The 8,396-nt window shown below is 47.2% G+C and overlaps 1 protein-coding gene across 2 annotated transcripts in view; it reads left to right on the plus strand.

Annotated features, from left to right (window-relative positions):
- The window catches only part of Lrfn2 (leucine rich repeat and fibronectin type III domain containing 2), a 166,144-nt gene extending 157,948 nt beyond the window's left edge, over window positions 1–8,196 (plus strand). For both annotated transcript variants that reach the window (XM_041656312.1, XM_041656313.1), the window contains exon 3: window positions 6,866–8,196. In XM_041656312.1, the coding sequence (XP_041512246.1) occupies window positions 6,866–7,832 (967 nt within the window). In that variant the 3' untranslated portion in view covers window positions 7,833–8,196. The remainder of the gene's footprint in view (window positions 1–6,865) is intronic.
- Window positions 8,197–8,396: the final 200 nt, after the last annotated feature.

An 8,396-nucleotide genomic window follows, 5' to 3' on the forward strand; every position in this document is an offset into this window, starting at 1 on the left:
GTAATAAGGGTACAAAAACAGGAAGTAAAGCCAGCAGTTTGACAGGACCTCGCTACATGAGTGCCACAGCTCAGTAGGCCGCAGTGGTGTGTCTGACAGAGGGAATGGAGACAGAGTCTCTGGAATGGCTGGTTCTAGGGTGCTGAAGGAACAATGAAGATAAAAGAAGAAGTGTTCGTTGATAACACAAAAACGTCAAAGGCTTTTCTTTAGGGATAGATCACTTCCTCTAATACAAATCTATATGTTTACCCTTGTTTTGGTCACTCTAGTCTCCTCTTCTCACATGAGGCAGGGAAGCCTCGCTGTTTTGGCAGAACAGAGCAATAGATTTAATCCAGTGTGTGTTCTGCCATCCGGTGTTATCTATCACACTAGTGAGAATACTTGCTTCAAGGATACTGAGGCCTTCTTGTCCTCTAGATAGGCAAGATCAAATCTCCACCTGGGCTAATGTAGAACAAAAGGAGCATGCTGGGGATACATTCCTGCTCTTGAAGGTCCACCACACATGACTTCCTTCCACCCATTTGCCAAAATGTACCAGTTGGACTTAGCTGCAAGGAATGCTGGCAAATATGGATGGAGATGGGAGACCTTGTGGATTAGTTCCTTCACTTGTTTACAGTGGCAAGATACCTCCAAAAAGACTTTAGGAAGTAAAAGTTTATTCTGACTCACAGTCTGAAGGTATAGGCCCTCAGGGAAGGTGGCAGGAGAGTAAAGTAGCTGGTCATGCCATGTCTGAGTCAGAAAGCAGAGAGAGAGAGAGATGTACTGGTGCTAACTGGCTTCATCTTTTCCTCCTCCTTTTTCAGTCTGGGACTCAAACATATGGGCCTGTGCTACCCATATGCAAGACAGGTTTTCCTTTTTCAGTTAGTCTTCTAGGAAAACTTCCTCCAGACACAGAGTGTCTCCTAGGTGACTCTAAATACTGCTGACATTGAAGGTTAACCATTAAATCATGGAACCAAAGAATGGGTTCTGGCACTCAGTCTAAAGGCTTGACCTTTAGGACCAGCATGCCTATTCTTGGGGAAAACTATGCCATTAGGAAACAGTGGATCTAATCTGCCATTGTCTGTAGGAGGTCACAGAGGAGGTCCCTTCAGAATATCAGAGGATGGGGGTTCTAGGGGGAGAAGGGGCAGAGTATTGACTGATATTGATAGTTACCAGAGCTTTGTGTACCATATCTACATGAACACACACACACATGCACACACACATACATAGAGATAGAGAGATACACAAATACATACACATATAGACATAATCACAATGGTACTTCTCAGACAGACTCACAACCCCCATACACATAATTTTTCTCCCACATATAATTTTAAATACACATATGCTTAAACATACCAAGTCCATGTTTTGTATCCATAAAAGGTCTTCAGATACCCAAGTACTAATTCCTAAGGAAAGAAAAATACCTCTCTGGAAAGCTCTCAGACACATCTAGGATCTTAGAGATCACTATGAGAGAAAGAGGGAGAGGCAGGGAGATTGAAGCAACCATTTAGATTTGTTCTGTTTTTGATAAGTGTCAATACTTACCAAAGCAGTGCAGAGCCAGGGATCGACAATGCTGAAAATGGTAAAGAAACCAGCTTCTAGACTAGTGCCTCTCGGGGCACTCCCTAGGAAAGCCTTTTTTCTTTTTCTTAATTTGTTGCAGAGCAAGGATTTTAGAAGAACATAATTGGAATAAATTCTCAGAAAACCTATCACGTGCTTGTATGTGACAACCAGTGCTAAATCTCTACAAAACATGGGCACTTATCCCTGGCTTCTGTATTCTCCGATTGTTGATCAGGGACAGGCGGTTTGTAGGCCAGCATCCATTTGTGTATTGTACTTACATGATTCTCTCTCCTCCATGGAGCAGCAGGGATGTGACAGCTCAGCTGGCATTGGTCACAGTTAGGGTTACTCCATTTTAGTCCCTATGCCTTGACCACCTCTTTGCAATGAGGTCCTTTGTACAGTTTCTGTTCTCCTGTATCATGTCTGCTTAAACTATTTCTGCTATCATGATTCCAGGTATGCAGGTCTGTGAAATACATATTAGACCAAACATTTATTGATAACAGCCCATCAAGAAATTAATTTTTGAACAATTCCTTGGTATACATACAATTTTACCATGTGTTGAAGAGCAAAGCAAATTTGCATACTAATGAGATGGATATGCTTGTTTATTTTTAAATGAAGAATTAAATCTTGGCTGAATATTTGATACTGGAGAATGTGGAGTATCTTCAACATTTTTGAGAGTTGATTGATATTTTGATTTTGTAATCTGCAATACTGAGAATGCCACTTTGCATAAATACATAATATAAAATGGCAGAAGGATATTTTTGGCCATTTCAAAAGACATTGACAGAAATTCTGTCCTAATCCCAAGCCAAAAAATCATTTAATTTGAGTTTTCATGCAACTCAAGCCAGCAGCTCAAACAACAGTTTTTAAAATCAAACACAATACAATCCAAAGATATATAATTTGATACTTACTTGCTGGGCAAGAATGGGAAAAAAATAGTAAAATTTCGCTTTTTATAATTAAGCCAATATGTTTCAATAGAGCAGAAATCTCTGTATGTAGAGTAAAAACACTAAAATATGCAATAGCCTGGTCTGAGGTGTTCCAGGCAGAGTTTGTTGGCTGTGCTTGGTGTGACAACAGTGACAGTGTGATGTGTACACACTGCACACTCAGAATCAAGGCTACAGTGTCACAGGCTGCAGACAGTGTGATGTGTACACACTGCACGCTCAGAATCAAGGCTACAGTGTCACAGGCTGCAGAGTGTGATGTGTACACACTGCACGCTCAGAATCAAGGCTACAGTGTCACAGGCTGCAGAGTGTGATGTATACACACTTAACACTCAGAATCAAGGCTACAGTGTCACGGGCTGCAGACAGTGTAATGTGTACACACTGCATGCTCAGAATCAAGGCTACAGTGTCACAGGCTGCAGAGTGTAATGTGTACACACTGCATGCTCAGAATCAAGGCTACAGTGTCACAGGCTGCAGAGTGTAATGTGTACACACTGCATGCTCAGAATCAAGGCTTCAGAGTCACAGGCTGCAGACAGTGTAGTATGTACACACTGAACACTCAGAATCAAGGCTTCAGTGTCACGGGTTGCAGCTTGGGTGAATGCTTCCAGAAACATATTGGATGTATTGTGAATTTGACTTTGTATTAACTTGGGGCTATTGTGTTCTCAGAAATGTTCAGGTGTTGCTGAAATGTTTATTACAGTTATGGTAGTTATATGTTAAATGGTCCCATAAAGTGGTCATGACATGAAGTTTAAAAAATCAATAACAATTTTTTAAGTATGTGTGTGTGTGTTGCTATGTACATATGAATGTGTTGCCTGTGAAGTTCAGAAGAGGGCATTGGATCCCCTGGAGATACAGTCTGCTGTGAGCCACCCCATGTGGGAGCTGGGAATTGAACTCAGATCCTCTACACAAGCTGAGCAATCTCCCTGGTTTTGAGCTCTCAGCTGAAATCTAAACTCTAGATTTTGCCTTCCTCCTCCCCAGGCCAGGCCTGACTGACTTGTGATGCTCTTACCTGAGCAGGGAAAGTTAGAGAGTGTTGGGGTGGGGTTTAATATAAGCAGTGGTCTAGGTTGGAATTTCTGATAAGGAACTTTGGTGGCCACTTGTGAGTCTCAGACCCTTGGCAAGTGACTTAGGAGCGATGTCATTTCACATCCAGGTCCCAAAGTGAAATATCCAAGTATGGAGTTGGGGATGCTTGTTTAGCTGGGAGAGCTACTGACTGATGGACAGGAATGTAGGAGGAACACAGAATTCTGAACTTGCTTCAAGAATTACTGGGTAGCTCTCTTAAGGAGGATGTGATGGGGTGTGTAAGAACTCACAGGTAGTAGATGAGCTCCATTCAAGCCCTAGATTCTGACTAGCACCCACTTTTCACGTGGTTCTCTGGTACCTAGAAATTACTGGATGCTGTGTATTAAATTGAGCAGTCCTGGGATCGGGGCAGATTCTTGAAACCCCCAGTTCAGGCCACAGACACTACATGAAAAGCTCAGCTGAAGAACAGTGAGAACAGAATCCCTGGGGCTTATTGACCAGCAAACCTAGCTTAGCCAATGCACTCCCAGTTAAGGAGAGTATTACTTCAAAAAATCAAGGTGGAGAAGCCACCTTAGGAACAATACCTATGGTTTACATCTGACTTCCTCATACACACATGTATATACATCTGTGTGCATGTGCATACACACACACACACACACACACACACACACACAGAGGTAAGATTCCCATGGATGGCACTTGGTCCTACCTCTGTCACTTCTCTGAAGGGAAGAGCAGTCATGACTTTCTTCAAGGTGTCAGGAGGTTGAACGAAACCACATGCTCACAGAAAGGCGAAGTAAAAACTGGCAGCTACTACTAGTAAAAGCAAACTTGATTCTGCCAGCTAGGCCAGAAAGGTTTCTCTCTCTCTCTCTCTCTCTCTCTCTCTCTCTCTCTCTCTCTCTGTGTGTGTGCGTTTGTATGTATGTGTGTGTGTGCATGCACATGCATACGCACATGTGAGCCCTTCCATGTGTCTAAGTTGGCCAGAAGAAGAGCCCCTGGAGCTGACGACAACAGGCAGTTATGAGCTATCTGACATGGACATGTTGGGACCTGAACTCAGGTCCTCTACAGGAGCAGCAAGTTCTCTTTACCATTGAGTCAAGTCCTTTTCTCTTCTCTGACTGTTTATACCAAGAGCTGAGCCCTTTCTGATTCCCTAGAAAGCACAGCTAACCTCAAGCTGACTTCTGGGCTCATGATTCATGTCCTAGGGCTGCTAGGGCAAGAAATATTAAGTGTGGAAAGTCGTGTTCAGAGCAGGTGCTCCAGGCACAGGGACGCAGTCTCCTCTCTCAGGGCTGTACTCTTGCAGTCCCCACAAGCCAGTGAGACCGTGCTGGGCTTGACCCAGATCCATAGCTGCACTACCTGGCTTGGGTCTGGCTCCACTTGCCCATCTTCAAAGTAAGGATAGTGAGAGCCAACCCTGCCAAGCTTAGAGCACAGACAACAAACAAGGGTCATGTCAGACTGCTGAGCCTACAGCTGCCAGCAGTCTCTGACCTTACCAGCATTAGGTCCTGCTGCTTCAGTCGGCACCTCAAGACACCAGGAGAAGGAACTGGTGAACCTCAGTGTCTCCTGCAGCCCTGCGGCACTGGCCACACCATGGCCCTTTCTTGGATCCTGCCCAGGCTTAGAAACTTGTAGGTGGTCACGAGCGACAGAGGATACTGTGCTCTGGGGAAATGGGTGTGTGATAAGTTCCAGGGAAGTGAGGACTCAAAACAACAACAACAACAACAAAACACCAAAACCCTTTATTTATAGCCTGGCAAGATGGCTTGGAGGGTGAAGACACTTGCTACGAAGCCTGAAAACCTAAGTTTACTTCCCGGGTCCCTTATGGTAGAAGAGAGGACAGATTCTTGCCTCCACACACACGACATGGCATGCATGCCTCCCCACCCCTCCACACACACAGCATGGCATGGATGCATCCCCCCACCCCTCCACACACAAAATAAACATATAAAATGCAGTAGAAAGCAGACTTCCTTTAAAAGTTGTTATTAGTGTGTGTGTGCACATGCACATATGCGATGGCGCATGTATGGAAGACAATTTTATAGAGCTGACTCTCTATGTCCATCTTTTCAGGGTTCCAGGGTTGTACCCACTGAGCTATCTTGACACCCCCCAATAAAGAATTTTTTCAATAAAAAAAGAAAACCTATTTCTATATCTGTCAATGACTGAGAAGTTAGTCCTAGCTGTGTGACCGTGGGCAAACCATCTAACTTCTCTGAACCTCAGACATTTTTCTGTACTCTGAAATAAGAGCACGGTTGTCACTCTGAATGGTCATAGTGTCTGTCACCTGCTCTCTCCTGTTAACACCAGCAGCCTGCAACAGGAACGGATCCCTCCGCACAAGGAGCTCCCTTGCAGGAGAGAGGTCCTGGGTTCAGGCTCAGGGTAGGACCTTTGATTCCCAAAGCAAAGGCCCAGAGAGGTCTCCAGGACCCCTGAGGACTTCTAGTGTTAGGGGATGGGTGGAGGGATGTTAGCAACAGATGTGGGGGAGGGGCAATCACCCCACTTATTCCTGAACCTTCCTTGTCCCTCCCAGGTGCCTTTGCACTTCTCTGTTGCCCACCCCCTGGCCCCACATCCACCTCTGTCCCATGTCTAGATGCCTCTCCTCACCCATACTTTTTTTTTTTTTTTTTTTTTTGGTTTTTCGAGACAGGGTTTCTCCGTAATTTTTGGAGCCTGTCCTGGAACTCACTCTGTAGACCAGGCTGGTCTCGAACTCACAGAGATCCGCCTGCCTCTGCCTCCCGAGTGCTGGGATTAAAGGCGTGCGCCACCACCGCCTGGCCCTCACCCATACTTCCATTTTATTTCCTTCATCTTTGAATTCATTGCCTTACATTTGGGCACTTACTTAGTCAGACCTAGAGAGAATGTCTGTCTCCTTTCTTTTCTCTGACACTCCATCCCAAACATTTCTCTCTTGTCTTTGCTCTCACCCCAACTGTCCCCTGCATCTTCCAGATCACATCGTTCATGGTTCTACCATTTTCTCTGCCACACCCCTAATTCTTGCCCTTTCCTTCTTCCTTCCTCTCTCCCTTCTGGTCACCGTTTATCCACCATTTCCCGGTCTCTGCCGTCCTCTCAGTGGGCCTGCATGTGTCTCTGTTGCTTTTTGTCTGCACCCTATCACCCCACCCTTTCTTACTCTCTGTGTCTGCCTCCCTCCCCAGGATGATCCCAGCCTCCAACAAGGCCTTCGTGGTCAACAACCTGGTGTCCGGGACAGGCTACGACTTGTGTGTGCTAGCCATGTGGGACGACACAGCCACGACGCTCACAGCCACCAACATTGTGGGCTGCGCCCAGTTCTTCACGAAGGCTGACTACCCACAATGCCAATCTATGCACAGTCAGGTCCTGGGGGGCACCATGATTCTGATCATCGGGGGTATCATTGTGACCACGCTGCTGGTCTTCATCGTCATCCTCATGGTCCGGTATAAAGTTTGCAACCACGACACCCCGGGCAAGATGGCGGCAGCCACTGTCAGCAATGTGTACTCGCAGACCAATGGGGCCCAACCTCCACCTCTGGGCGGGATCCCTGTTGGGCAGCTTCCTCAGGCACCACCCAAGGTTGTGGTCCGGAATGAGTTGATGGACTTCAGTACAAGCCTGGCCAGGGCCTGTGACTCTTCTTCCTCCAGCTCTCTGGGCAGCGGGGAAGCTGCAGGCCTGAGCCGGGGTCCCTGGAGGCTCCCACCCCCTGCTCCTCGCCCCAAGCCCAGCCTTGACCGCTTGATGGGAGCCTTTGCCTCCCTGGACCTCAAGAGTCAAAGGAAAGAAGAACTTCTAGACTCCAGGACTCCAGCAGGCAGAGGGGCAGGGACATCAGCCAGGGGCCACCACTCAGACCGAGAGCCACTGCTGGGGCCCCCGGCCACCCGTGCCAGGAGCCTTCTCCCTTTGCCCCTGGAGGGCAAGGCCAAAAGAAGCCACTCTTTTGACATGGGAGACTTCGCAGCTGCAGCTGCAGCTGCTCCTGGTGGCTACAGCCCGCCTAGGCGGGTCTCAAACATTTGGACAAAGCGCAGCCTGTCTGTCAATGGCATGCTCTTGCCCTTTGAGGAGAGTGACCTGGTGGGAGCCCGGGGGACATTTGGCAGCTCAGAGTGGGTAATGGAAAGTACTGTGTAGCTGGGGTAGGAGCACCCTTCCTCCCACTCTCGGTGGGAGGGCAAGGGGACAGCGTCAGCACTGGCAAGTGTTTGTGGAGTTTTTATGGTGATGTTTACATCCAGGGACAGTCTTGTCTCCCTGTCAACAGCCTCATGTCCTGACCAGCTACACCTCTTTCCCCATGTCACCTTCCCATGCCTGTCCCCACCACCCAGCGGGGTGTGCTCAGGGAATGGGACTCACTCAAGTGTCAGACTGATCCCTGAGTGTTTGGAGAGGCAGCATACTGCCTTTCTATTTACAGATGTAGCGACAAGCAAGCGGCTTCGGATTGCTTATGGATCCAGTGTTGTTTTGATTTCTTAATTTATTTTTCCATTTCCCAGACTCCTCTTCATTCTTCTGGAAAATCGAGAGTGTTCTCTACGTGTGAAAGTGTGTTCCCAGAAGCCTGGTGGGATGAGGTGAGGGTGGGTGGGAGTTAGCAAGATTCTGGTTATTCTGTGGAACCCCCCCCCCCAGAGACTGCATAAGCCCTGCCCAGAGACTTCATAACCCCTGCCCAGAGACCCCATAACCCCT

Source organism: Microtus oregoni, unplaced genomic scaffold (genome assembly GCF_018167655.1).
Source record: "Microtus oregoni isolate MIOR12 unplaced genomic scaffold, Mior012 000007F_ref0000211, whole genome shotgun sequence".
In the NCBI taxonomy this organism is placed as follows: Eukaryota; Metazoa; Chordata; class Mammalia; order Rodentia; family Cricetidae; genus Microtus; species Microtus oregoni.